Here is a 14,879-nt window from a genome sequence, read left to right on the forward strand (position 1 = left end):
TTAGTAATTCACAAAATATGTTAGATTACTTTAAGCATACTTTGGATGGTTTAGTTTTTTATTATTTCCAGTCATGGAAAGTTCAAAATCCAGAACAGCATCAGACGGCTAAAACACATTTTAATATTGATGGTTTTGTTACTTTGATTAAACAAGAGTTTTTAGATCATAATAGGTTAGATGGCAGAAGCGAACAAGAACAAATAAGAGCAATTAGAAATTTAGAACAATTACAAATTTGCGATTTACAGTATATAGCTGAGTATACCACAGATTTCTTTAAATATTTAGGAAGAACAGGTAGAATTAGTGATATTAATTTATTAGATACTTATATGACAAAAATAAAAGGACCAATAGGTGAAAAGATTTGGAATGAATGGCAAAAGCATCCAAAGAAAAATGATATTGCTATAAGACCTAGAATTCAACATGTATATGATATACTCAGACAAGAGTGTAGTCAAATAAAAGCTAAGAGACAAATTAGGAAACAATTTTACATGTGTTGTAAAAATATAGATTTACCACAACAGTATAGTTGCCATAAGAAAAAGCATAAGAAAATATACAAAAAGAAATATAAGTCGTATAAACCCTACAAACAGCATAAGAATTTCAGCATAAGACCTCAAGAACATATAGGAAAAGAAAATATATTCCAAAACAATTTAGAAAAAGAAGTGGCAGACCTTGGAATAGAAAATATAAAGCACCAAAAGATAAGAGTAATTGTAAATGTTATTCATGTAGAGAAGCTGGACATATTAGACCTAAATGTCCAAAATTAGGTAAACAGTCGAAAGAAAAAGTACATTTGATAGAGTTGTTTAAGTTAGAAGAAGATGAAGATATTCAGTTAATATACAGTTTAGATAATTTAAGTGATAATGAGAGTATTTATAGTATAGAGAGTATGAACATGATAGATTCAGACTCAGAAGATTCAAGTAGCACAAATAGTGATCTAGAAGAGTATATGTGTGCATTCATAGAAGAACAGCATGAAGACGAATATAAATACATAAATTTAGGTTGGCCAGAAAATTGTCATAAGTATAGTAAATTAGTTGCAAATAAATACTATAATACATATTCAATATTATTTGAAAAATGTTATAATAATAGGTTATTAGAAGTTAATTCAGCAGAATCACAAGAAAATAATGAAATATTAGGAAATATTGTTCATACTATAGAAAAACAAAAAAATAGTTCTTTAATTACCTTAAATTGTGAAATAGAATTAGCAAAAGAAGATAAGATACAAACGATAGCTATGATAGATACACGGAATACAAGGAGTGTCATAAGAAAAGAGTTAGTACCAGAAAAATATAGACAAAAATTAGCAAAACCAGTAAAAATAACACAATTTGATGAGAGACCAGTTTACTTAATACATTGTATAAATAATGAGTTTATTAAAGTAGAAAAACAACAATTTAATTTACCTTTAACATTTGTTTCACCATTAGGATCATATCCATTTATTTTAGGTTTAAACTTTTTGAAAAGTTTGCAAGGTTTTTTATTTATGAACCCTAACATAACGTTTTTCAAAAAAGGCATTACAATAACTGACCAAAGTAATACTATAAAAGCATACAAAAACATAAGTATAGAAGAGCCTAGTGGCCAAGATAGTTATCATTTAGAAAACTCAAAATAAAATGATAAGCATAATAACGTAGAAGAGTTTGATGAAGATATATTTGAACATGAATACCCGATTTTAGAAAAAGGAACCTGTATAGAAATATTACAGTTAGATAGACGAAAGAGTTTAGAAGAATTGTTACAATTAGCAGAACAAACTAGGATTATAGGAGAAGACCCACCGTTACATTGGAGTAAAAATAAAATACTAGCAAAATTAGATATAATTAACCCATAGTTAACCATTAAGACGGCTGATATGCCTTGTAGTCTAATAGATAAACAAGATTTTAAGCAGCAAATAAAAGAGTTGTTAAATTTAAAAGTAATTAGACCCTCTAAGTCTAGACATAGATCAGAAGCATTTATTGTAAGAAAACATTCAGAACTAAAGAGAGGTAAGGCTAGGATAGTTTATAATTACAAGAGATTAAATGAAAATACATACGAAGGTAGTTATAAATTACCAAAGAAGGATGAGCTTATAAATAAAATTCAAGAGAGTATATATTTTAGCAAATTTGATTGTAAATTAGGCTTTTAGCAAATAAGATTAGCAGAAGAATCAATTGAGTGGACAGCTTTTACTTGTCCAAAAGGACATTTTGAGTGACTTGTTATGCCATTTGGACTTAAAAATGCTCCATCAATCTTTCAAGGAAAGATGGACCAAATTTTCAAGAAATATGATACTTTTTGTAGTGTTTATGTAGATGATATTTTAGTACATACTAAAAATAAAATGAACATAGGAAGCATTTAGAGATAGTATTACAAGAATTTATCAATAATGGAATTGTGATTAGCAAAAATAAAATAGCACTAGAAAAGCAAGATATAGAATTTTTAGGAATGTAAATTAAGTCGGGTACAATACAATTACAAGATCATATAGCTAAAAAGGTATTAGAATTTCCAGACAAATTGGAAGATAAGAAACAGTTAAATGCATTTTTAGGATCGCTAAATTATGCAAGAAATTTTATCCCTGATTTATGAAGAAAAATAACAGTATTACATAGTAAAACTAGCAAAACAGGACAAAAGTATTTTAATAGTGAAGATATTAAATTAATTCAAAAAATAAAAGAAGAAATTACTAAACTTAAGCCATTAATATTACCATTAGATGATAGTTACAAAATAGTTGAAACAGATGCTTCATCATTAATATTACCAAAGTCTGACGAACAAGTTTGTAGATATTCCTCAGGAAAGTTTAGTGATGTACAGTCAAGATTACCATCAACAGATTTAGAAATTTTAGGGATAATTAATTCACTTGAAGCATTTTCTTTATTTTTACATAATGAAGTATTTACGATTATAATAGATTGTCAAAATATAGTTTCTCATTATAATAAGATACATGCTAATAAATAGGCAGCCTGAAGATGGGTTAATTGTATTGATTCAATTACAAGAAATGGTTTTAAACCAATTTTTGAACATATAAAAGGTAATGACAATACATTAGCTGATATCTTATCAAGATTAATTTGTTGAACAGGTATGGAATATCGTGGACCATCATCAGCAAATAGCACAAAATTGCAAGGCAGAAGAGTTTCTTTCAATGGCATGATGATGCACCATCAACCTCCACCATTCAGTGGATTTCAAAATAGCATGAGCAGACCAGCATCACCACCAGTACCTACGTTCAACTTTAATGGCAGTATTGTTGAAGGAATCAAAAATCCAACTCTGAGATATAGGTCAAGGGTACCAGGGCTTTCTGATAGGCAACAGGTTCTCTTAGATAATTGTTGGAATATCCAAATTAAGCAATCAAGCATGAGGTTTGGTCATGAAAAAATAATTAGAGCCTTGGAACAAGAGTTTGATAGCCTTAATTTTAATTTCCACCAAAACCATCAACATATTCATTCTCTTGAGCACAACCTTCAAGTCATCTCTAGGGACCATGAGTCATTACTTGGCAATTTTACCAAAATGAACCAAGAACTACAATCTCCTAGAATGCAGCAAAAGGCAAGTGACACCTTGAAAAGAGAAATGAAAATAGGTCTAGAAATTGATCAGCATAAGAATAAAGGAAAAAATGTTATTGAACCCATAGAACAAGAGGCTAATGAGCCCATAGAAGAAATTAAAATTGAGCTCTTAGAAGGAGACGTTGAAATGGAGCAACATCAAAGTAATGATCAGCATCAGATTCTGAGTGACAAAGAAAAACAAGAAAAATATGAAAGTTTTCGTAGGAATATATCTTCAGACTTAATATTAGATGATGTTTTATTAGAAGAAATTTCAAAGGCAAAACTAATAATAATGCCAACAGATATGCAAAATCAGATCCTGAGCAGAACATCACAGTCCATGAAAGAGTTACAATTACAATTACAATTCGCCTTGTATCAATCCATCTTTGATCCAAAACCAGGGATAGATATTATTACAAAGATGTATCCTCCATGTCTTTGTGATAGTACAGAGAATTGTATTTGTAAACCAGAGGTTAGCGTAGCTATGGCTAGGATGAACATGAGAGATTTTAAATCATGGCATTTTAGTTATGAGCATAAGAAAAAGCATAATGTGGTAGAAGTTACCCCTGCCTTACTATTAGAGTTTGGTTATCTCGATAAAATATTTATTAACCGTATTTCTCAACTAGAATCATTTCCTGAAAAGCTTATAAAAGTAGCAGAAGATTATCTAGAAAGGTGGAAAGAAATTTGCATAAGTTTTATTAGTAGTCCTCCGGATTGGTATGTACATATGCATAAGGAGAAAACTAGGTATATAGCCACGATCAATGAAGAGTCCTTTAGACTAACCCCTATCTCCTCACATAGGTGGACTCCTTCATACAAAGATATTTTAAAATTTAGAGGGATCCAAATGTTTGTCTTAGATGAGTTTGAAGATTTTAGGTATGACATGGTACTAGTAGCAGAAGAACAAGAGATGTATATTTACATCAAGACAATGATCAGTCATCAGCCTTATTGGAAGCCCCAAAATTTCAAAGAAGAAACAGCAGAAATATACTATAAGGTGAAAGAAGATAGAGAAAGAGAAACGGAGATAGTAGAAGGCGATGAACAGTACTGGAATAATTTGACAGAAGAAGAGCTGCATAACATTGACAACATGATGGAAGCCTGAAGAGCTAGCTGTAAATTAGCATAAGTTTAATAGCATAATGTAAAATAATGTATTCCCAGACAGAAATGTCAACATCATTGTGGACCCTGCTGTAATGGCATAAGAGTAAATTAAGAAAAGAACATGATCCATTATGGACTTTTCATACATAAAATGTCATTTTGATTAAGAATGAATAGTTCCAGGCCCTTTTCATTAGAACTCCCTTGTATTTTTGTGCATAACCCATATCCTTGAAAAATTGGAAGTCATAGCCATGTGAACATATTAGTGCTTGAGTAGCAGGGTCACTTGACAATCCGCATTCAATTGCCTCCAGGCCACTCCCTCCAACTTGTACAAATTATTTTGTAGACCAACGTATCAATTTTTCGTACGTATTGTAACCAAAACAGATTAAGCCCTCACATTTTATATGCTAAAACTGTTGAAATAGCACCACGAGAAAAATTCTTGTCTCAAGCATGTCTCTGATTTTTTTTTATAGGCCTTCATTTAAGAGAGATAGGACATTGGGTTGCTTTTGTTTGGTCATCGACTCGTGAGGTGTTATTGATAGCTTGTAGACAAGTCCATGTGATTTTCCATGAGCAAACTCTCTCTCACTTGGGTCTATTCCAGTGCTTCATCACCAATCATTTTAGGTAACCGACCACTTGCAGATACCGCTTTAGCTATGTATGCACACATCCAAGGTTCAGGAGCAAACTAACACAAGTCTTCTACTCCCAAGCATATCTTATCAAAGCACTTTCTGTCCTGAAATTCATTTGAACTCTTTATTGTTCCTTTTTACAGGAATTGTAAACCATGGGTTTCCGATTTCATGGTATTGTACATGCCAAGAAAAATCAAGTTTCTTCAAAGTCATTGGATGTTCCATAAGGCTATCTTACCATCTACGTTGGGGAGAGCCACAAGAAGCAGTTTATTATTCCGGTGTCCTACTTGAACCAACCTTCACTCCAAGATTTGTTAAGCTTAGCTAAAGATGAATTTGGAAACGATCATTGAATGGGTGGTATCATAATCCCTTGTAGTGCAGACACCTTTCTTAGTCCCACCTCAGCTTTGGGGTATATGTAGAGCCTGTTAATGTTTAAGCGTTTTTAGCAGAAATAGGCTTATTCATTTTACTTGTTTTAATCATAGCCGTTGGATCATATTCCAAATGGATGCTCTAGATTATGTTAGAGTAAGTGAGAGTGTGTGACACATGTAACTATCTCATAGGATAAATGACATGGATGACTGTGATCTTTCGTTTCTATTATAAGAGATAGAGGCTTTATTCCATTCTGGTTGTAATGATTATATTCCACTTGTACTTATAGAGAGAGAGCCGTAAATTAATGAATTCAGTTTTACACTCATCTCTATGATTTTCGCTTCCTGCAACTTCCATTTTCTTCTTTCTTCCAGAAATAACATACACACTCCATTGAATTACAACACAAAATCACATAACCTAACATGGCCTCAGAGCTAGGTTGTGTCATCTGTAACTGGGCATGAATCTGTGACTCCAGCAGTGAAGAACTCGAACTGATCGTCGAGCTTTGTTGTTTAAGGATATTCAGAGAAGAAATCTTAGTGACCTTGAATCGAGTCTCATATGGTTGGATTAAGTGGTGCTGAGCTTCGAGCACCAGTGTTCAATGGAGACAACTTTGATTTCTGGTAGATTATAATGAAGACGATATTCTGATTTCACGAACTTTGGGATCTAGTAGAGAAGGGCTTCGCTACCCCGATGAAGAATGAGGAAGAACTCACTGAAACGGAGGGGAAGCTATTGAAGGAGAACATCGTCAAAGATGCAAAGGCACTTAGAATCATCCAATGGTCGATTTTTGATCAAATCATCCCGAGAATTGCCATCCAAGAGACTGCAAATGCTGCTTGGAATGTCTTGAAGCGAGAATTTGTGGGAGATAAACATGTAAGAGCTGTGAAACTCCAAGGCTTACGCTGTGATTTTGAGTATACTAGAATGGGTAAGAATGAAGCCCTCTCTGCATATCTAGTGAGACTGTTTGATTTGATTAGTCAAATGAGGAGATATGGTGAAGATATTAGTAATCAAAGAATTGTTCAAAAATTGCTGATAAGTTTACGTAGATCTTATGATAGTATAGCTTCTATGATTGAAAATACTAAAGATCTAGAGACTATTGATGCTCAAGATGTTGTGGCTATCCTAAAGGGGTATGAACAAAGGATTGATAGACATGCTGAAATCCAAATTGAGAAGGCATTTGCCAGCCTTCATGTTGATCCAAAACAATATAAGTATAATGGGAATCAAGGGTTCAAGCCACGGAAAAATTGGAAGTCAAAATGAAAGAAAGGATATAATAGACGTGCAAATCAAGCTGGAAAAGATGCAAACACATATGAGGTAGCTAAGAATTCATGTATACACTTTGATAAGTTGCACTTTGGTGAATGTTGGTTCAAAGATAAGCCTAGATGTCATAATTGCAATAAGTTGGGGCATATGGCAAAAGATTGTCGTGGCAAGAAGGAAAAGGCTAACCAACATGTAAGCTTTGTTAACCAAGTCAATGACACCCCTACAATGTTCTATGCTTGCAACAATGCCATTGTGAAGAAATGTGAAGACATATGATATGTAGATAGTGGATGCAGCAACCACATGACTGGAATGGGGGATCTGTTAGTTGACATTAACAGAATAATGACTGCTAAAGTTGAAATGGGCACATATCAGCTTATTGATGTCACATGCAAGGGAAACGTGGTAATTGAAACCAATATGGGGAGGAGATATATCAAGGAGGTAATGTTAGTTCCAGGATTGAAAGAAAACTTGCTCAGTGTAGGGCAAATGATGGAACATGGCTATTTTCTGGTGTTTGGTGGTACAAATGCTGAGATATACGATGATTGCTCTCTGTCAAACTTGTTAGCCAAGATACCAATGAAAGGAAATAAGAGTTTTCCCTTGAAACTTCAACTTAAGATGCAAATTGCTCTAAAAGATAGTGTGTGTCAGTCATCCATGATTTGGCATAGGAGGTTAGGACACTTGAATATGGGCAGTCTGAGGCAACTCAAAGAACAAGATATGATGCTGGATTGCCTGAACTCAAAGTGACATATGAGATATGTGAAGGATGTACTTTTGGGAAGCATTGCAGGGATGCATTTCCAAAAAAACCATCATGGAGGGCATCTCTCCCTCTAGAACTTGTTCACTCAGACATCTGTGGACCTATGCAAACTCCTACAAAGGCTAGTAATAGGTACTTTCTTACCCTTATATATTTTTGCACTAGGATGTGTTGGGTCTATTTCTTGAGATACAAGTCTGAAGTGTTTGGTATACTCAAGAAGTTTAAGCCCATAATTGAGCTACAAAGTGGATAACAATTAAAAAAGTTGAGAAGTAATAGAGGAAGGTAGTACACATTTTTTGAATTCAGTGACTTTTGTGAAGAGATGGCATGGAAAGGCAACTTATAGTTACTTATACACCGCATCAAAATGGTATAGCTGAGAGGAAGAACAGAACCATAGTAGAAATGGAAAAATGCATGCTGATTGAAAAGGCTGTTCCATTTGAGTTTTGGGCTGAAGCTGTCAACACAGCAATGTATATCTTTAATAAGTGTCCCACTAAATCTTTTGACAAAAAGGCTCATTTTGAGGCTTATAGTGGAAGAAAGCTAAGAATCAAGCACTTAAGGGTTTTTTGTTCTATATGTTATGCTCATATTCCAAGTCATCTCAGACAGAAGCTAGATGAAACCAGTGTTAAATGTATTTTCTTGGGGTATGGCACATGTGAGAAAGGTTATAGACTTTATGACCTTGATTCAAAAAAGATGATTGTGCCAAGAAATGTGATATTTGATGAAAATGCTTGTTGGGATTGGAAGTGTCAATCTGAGAAGAGTATTAGTGTACCAATAACTGGTGTGGAAACCTGTAAACAAAGGGAAGAAGGAAGCTCAAGTGATAGATGTAATGTAAATGATGAGTCTCTGATACCTGCATCTGAAACTTGTGAATCAATTGAAAATGGTTCAAGATTTGTCCCAATGCAGAATAACACAGGTCCCTAAGACTATGAGCATACCTCATTGAAGTTCAGAGCTTGACAGAAGTGTATGCAAAGTGTAATTTATGCATAGTTGAGCTTAAGAGCTTTGAAGAAGCAGCCAAAGATGAGTCATGGTAGAAAGCAATGGAAGCAGAAATTGCTATAATAGAGAAGAACTGCATTTGGGAACTTGTTGACAGACCATTTAATAAACCAATAGTTGGTGTCAAGTGGATCTACAAAACAAAATTGAACATGGATGGGTCTATACAGAAGAATAAGGCAAGATTAGTTGCAAAGGGGTACTCTCAAAAGCTTGGGGTTGATTTCAATGAGACATTTGCCCATATGGCAAGGCTTGACACCATTAGAACTCTAATTAGACTAGCTACACAGAAATGATGGAAGTTGTTCTAACTCAATGTGAAATTTGAACTCTTGAATGGGGTTCTAAATGAAGAAGTGTATGTAGATCAGCCACATGGATTTGTAATTGTAGGTAAAGAGGACAAGGTTTACAAGTTCAAGAAGGCCTTATATGGTTTAAAACAGGCACCAAAGGGCTGGTATAAAGAAATTGACTCTTATTTCTATAATGCTGGCTTTCATAAAAGTCTAAGTGAGGTAACCCTTTACATCAAAACAACTGAGGTAGGAATTCTCATTGTTTCCTTGTATGTTGATGACATTATATACACAGGGAGTTCTAGTGCATTGATGGATAAATTTAAGGCATAAATGATGAGAAAGTATGAGATGTCGGATTTAGGTCTGTTGCATCACTTCTTAGGGCTTGGAGTAATTCAAACAGAAGACTGCATCTTTCTGAATCAAAAGAAATATGCAAGAACCTTGCTGGAGAAGTTTGGATTGAAGGATTGCAAGTATGTTGCAATTCCACTTGTAGCAGATGAAAAGTTAAGCAAAGTTGATGCAAGTGAGATGGCTGATGAAAGTCTTTATAGGAAGATGGTTGGTAGTCTGTTATACTTAATAGCTACAAGACCTGATATAATGTTTGCTGCAAGTTTCCTAGCTCAATTCATGCACAATCCAACCAGAAAGCACATGGGAACCACAAAGAGGGTGTTGAGATATATACAAGGAACACTGGACTATGGAATTGCATATGAGAAAGGCAAAGATGATGTGCTTATTGGCTATTATGATAGTGACTGGAGGAAGTGAATATGACATGAAGAGCACCTCGGGTTATGCTTTCAGTTTTGGTTTTGGAGCATTTTCTTAGGCCTCAATCAAACAAAGTAGTGTAGCACTGTCCACTGCAAAGGTTGAGTATGTTAGTGTTATAGAAGCAACTGCCCATGCCATCTGGTTAAGGTTTGTTCTCTTAGATTTTGGTGAGGAACAAGTGGAGCCAACTCAGATTCTACGTGATAACACCTCTGCCATTGCAATTTCAAAGAATCTAGTGGCACATCACAAGACAAGGCATATCAACAGAAGGTTTCATTTCATCAAATATGCATTGCAGAATGGTGAAGTTGATCTAGTTTATTGCAAAACTGAAGAGCAAATAGCTGATATATTCACAAAGGCCTTGGCAAGAGATCGAATGGAGTGGTTGAGGAAAGCTTTGGGGATGATTTCTGCTAAACACTTAGAATGGAGTGTTAGTGTTTAAGTATTTTTAGCAGAAATATGCTTATTCATTTTACTTGTTTTGATCAGAGCCCTTGGATCATATTCCAAATGGATGCTCTAGATTAAATTAGAGTAAGTGAGAGTGTGTGACACATGTAACTATTTCATAGGATAGATGACATGGATGGCTGTGATCATTCCTTTCTGTTAGAAGAGAGAGAGGCTTTATTCCTTTCTGGTTGTAACAGTCATATTCCACTTGCACTTGTAGAGAGAGAGTCGTGAATCAATGAATTTAGTTTTGCACTCATCTCTATGATTTTTGCTTCTTGCAACTTCCATTTTCTTTTTTCTTCCAGACATAACATACACACTTGATGAGTAGATTTTATATTATATATTTTACCTTAATCTTAGTATATTTTGGTTAATATTTTGGAAGAATTTTGATACTTTGAATTGTATTTTCAATATAGGACTTTCGACTTCCTCTGGAGCAAAACAGAACCAAATGGATGAATTTTGGAGTAATTCTAGTTGGAGGACGTTCGTGAGTCACTTAGCTTGATCATATCAAAATTTGAGATTTTTCCACCAAGTGGTTATTTTCTGGCGATAAAATAAAGGAGCGATGCGCAGTGTTGGAAAATGACGTTTTTGGGCTCAAATTACGTTTTTGTAGCCCAAGATGACCTCGGATGGGTTCGTGGCCTTCTGGAGAAGTGTTCAGAATATTCCAAACATTAAATCCATCTTTATTGGGCCAGTTTTGGAGCAGCTTATGGGTCAAAAACTTGGCTGTTCAGATTTTAGGCGAATTTTACCATTTAATTTAGGGTTATGTTTCTTATTTTATTTGATTATTAATTTTAGTTTCCTGAGCGAAATAAAGGACCTGTTTTTTTAGGGTTTTGTGGGGAGGCTTAGCAGATATATTGCTTGGCCGTCTACAGTTTTTCTCGACACTTTATTTTATGCAATTTTGGAGACAGAGAGAATTGTTAGGGTTTTGGAGACTTTTTACTTGGAGGTGCTTTCAATCCTTTTCTTAGTAATATTTTCTATGATTTCAATTATGAATATGCGTAACTAATTCTCTTTTGCTAGGGCGAAGCCTTGAGCCTTAGCATGAATATGTGATTTTTATTTAATTGCTTATGATTGATTGCATGTATACTTTGAATTGTTAATCACCGGGATAAAAACTATCTAATTGTCTTAATGCCTGATCACCATTAGGATCTTTAGAAAAGTAATTTGATGCAATTTTGGTCGGAAGGTTCCCTGAAATTGACGCTGGCTTCTTGTGATTAATAATTGTAATTTCACTTAGGATGAATATCACGTCTTAAGGATTGCATGGTTTTTCAAAGGATTTTCATAAAGCATAATGAGTCTTTCATGTTCAGATTTGAACCGAACGTCCGTACGGGTTGCATGTTAGATATACGTTCTATGTTGGAGGTTCCAAGTAGAATATGAATTAGGAAAAGCTAACCTTCAAAGTGGCATGTGTAGATCATAAGTAATTGGTAAAAATTCATAGGATTGCTAGGTGATGGTGGAACCCTAGTGCTTTCTTAATTTGATTCTCCCAAAACTGTTTTATTTTCTCACGAGCTCTAATATTGCAGATTGTTTATTTTAATTCATTAATTTCGTTTTTATTTTAATTAGGTTATAAAATCAATCACCTAAACTTCTACTTTACAATAATTAATTGAAATTTGATTTGTTTCGAATTATTTAATAATCCCTGTGGAGACGACTTTGCGAGATTCGTTTATACTACAATAACCTTGTGATTCTTGCAAGTAAAATAGGAGATTTAAGCCCGTTCACATGAGTAGTAAAAATCCTATCAAGAAAATGGCGCCGTTGCCGGGGATTATTTAAAATAATTCCTACTAATCAGATTTTCAATTAGTTATTGTTGTATATACATATAAGAAAAAAAAAATTTAATTTTCGTTTTTGTTTTATTTTTCTCAGATTACAACAACTCTTAGTTAATTATTTTTGTATATATCTTTTTATTTAATTGCTGATTTTGTTTGGTAGGTTACAATTTGTTTCTTTTTTAGCAGTGCAACAATGGAATTTGCAGTTCCCCCTGAATTCAATCTAACACCCGGTGGACCACCTCTTTGGGTGTCATTAGCAGAAAAGGGTTATTATGGATTTAAGCCTACAGTTTGTGCTATTTGTAATTCAAATACTCATGATATTTTGCAATGTCCTGAGAGAGAATATTTTCCAGATTATGTCCAGGAGTATATAAATATGAGAAACGATTCAAAATGGAACTGGAACAATCCCCATTCAGAGTTCTACACTCAAAGTTTGAAAGAGCATCTTGGGCAGTATTTTGAGCAGCTTAATGTGCCACAAGAGCTTTCAGTGGAGGACAAGCTCTCTAAATTGTTGGAATTAACTGACTTATACATTGAAATAACCAATGACGGATTTTTGATTCAAGCATTAAATTATGGGAAGAGCTTTAATGATTAAGAAAAGATTGGTGCAGGAATTGAAGAGCAATTTTCCACCTAGTCATGCCCAAGGGAGGAAACACCACCTGCTGATCGTGAAACAATTTCCCCATAATCTTTTCCTCCCCAAGTTTATGTGCCACCAGAACCCTTCCCAACAGGGCTGCACGAATGCACAAGAATTGATATGTTAGAAGCTGTTCATTCAAAATCAGTACATCAGACATCACATGATCAACTTTTGACTACTCTGACCATTTTGGATTTGGAGCAACAGGCTACTGATCAAAAAATTTTGGTTGCTGAATTGGACATGCAAACGTCGCAATTCATCAAATTTAAAGAAAATAAGGATCAATTCCATGACAACCAAATTCCTCGTAGAGAAATTTTGCCAGTGCAGAGGTTGTGGGTGTTAAATACAAGGTTCAAGGTAGCTCGATGGAAACATAAACCTCACTGGAAACAACCTTATTTGATCACAAAGATTCATTCACATAGAAGTGCACTTATGAAGAATTCAACCACTGATAAACAACAACTCATTCCATACCTACTGTTGCCGTATGATGCTATCAAGAAGTGGTTAACTTGAAGGGAACAAGTGACGTGATCTTCAATTCTTCCCTCTACGTCTAGCTATAGACGTTAACTAAAGCGCTAATTGGGAGGCAACCCAATTTTTCTAACTCTTTTCTTTTTATTTCGTTTATTTTATTTTCCTGTTTTTATTCCTAATTACAAAAATCACAAAAATAAAAAAAATCAGAAAATTGAAAAAAAAATTGCAGTTTTTAATTCTTGTTATTTTTCTTTACTTATCTAATTAGGGTTTTTATTGCAGGTTGCATTCAGAACTGATTCGGCCTAATCCCAACTAAGGGGGTGCAATCAACATTTATTCCCCCAGCACATTCATCATCAATTCCTCTACATTCATGAGATTAGGCAGTGCGGAGTGCAGAAACAAAGTTAAGGGATCTAAGTGGCACAGAGAATAAGACATGATGAATTTATAGATCTCTTCATGCATGACGAACAAGCCAATTCAACATACTGAGGCACTGAGACCATATACAAATTTTTATTCATAGATTCTTATCAAACATAGTTGCAAGGATATAAAAGCATACCTTTTCAATGAGGATCTGTGAGTCTCGATTTTTCCATGGAAACACACATGCATTGGGCAATTTTCATTCATTTTTCCCTAATCTAAGCACTTGAGACAAAAATCGAAGGGAGATGGAGATAAAAACTACCTGTGAGTGTGTCAGACTAGAGCAGGATGCGATATGTGGTTTCATCTGAGTAGGTTGTTGGTCTTGCTGCTCGAGGTGCTGGATTTCCGAGACACGGCGGTGTGTAGATAGCTGGGCTATTTATTGGTTGCAGCACGGATGCAACGCTTAGCGAGGATGAAGGAGCAGCTGCGGAAATGAGAGAAAAATGTGGGGGAAGGATGGCTATTTTTCATTTTAAAAAGATATGGGGTCTGAGTGAAACAGAGAGGGAGGGCTGAATTTCTAAAGAGACAGACGACTCTTACAGTTTTGAGAGTCATGCAGAAGAGAGAGAGATAGAGCAAAGATGGATGGGTTTGAAATGAAAGCAATGAGAGATGTCTCTCATTTTTCTAGAGAGAATGAGAGGCTTTGGGGTTTGCAAATCACATCATTATCCCTTTCCATCTGACAAGGGGATGGGACTGGACAGAAGAGAGCCGTTTGGCTCTATGATCGAGGCTAGTTTAAGGGAATCCAAAGCGTGTTCGAGAATAGCTCGGGTTTTTCAAATGAAAAATGCAGCTGCTGTCCCAGCTTATATTGTAATTGCTGCCAGGATTTGACACATATGGGGCTTGTACGTGTTAGCTAGCGCGTATTCGCAAGTTCCCAGCTACCAAGTCCTGCTTTCGA

The 14,879-nt window shown here is 34.8% G+C and overlaps 1 protein-coding gene across 1 annotated transcript; it reads left to right on the forward strand.

The window, feature by feature from the left end:
* Positions 1-9,619: 9,619 nt before the first annotated feature.
* Positions 9,620-10,051, forward strand: LOC108170690 (uncharacterized mitochondrial protein AtMg00810-like). Its single transcript, XM_017325944.2, has one exon. It carries the CDS (start codon positions 9,620-9,622, stop codon positions 10,049-10,051), a length of 432 nt encoding a protein of 143 aa, XP_017181433.2.
* The last annotated feature ends 4,828 nt before the right edge of the window (positions 10,052-14,879 follow it).

The sequence above is a fragment of the Malus domestica genome, chromosome 10 (genome assembly GCF_042453785.1).
Source record: "Malus domestica chromosome 10, GDT2T_hap1".
Classification (NCBI taxonomy): domain Eukaryota; kingdom Viridiplantae; phylum Streptophyta; class Magnoliopsida; order Rosales; family Rosaceae; genus Malus; species Malus domestica.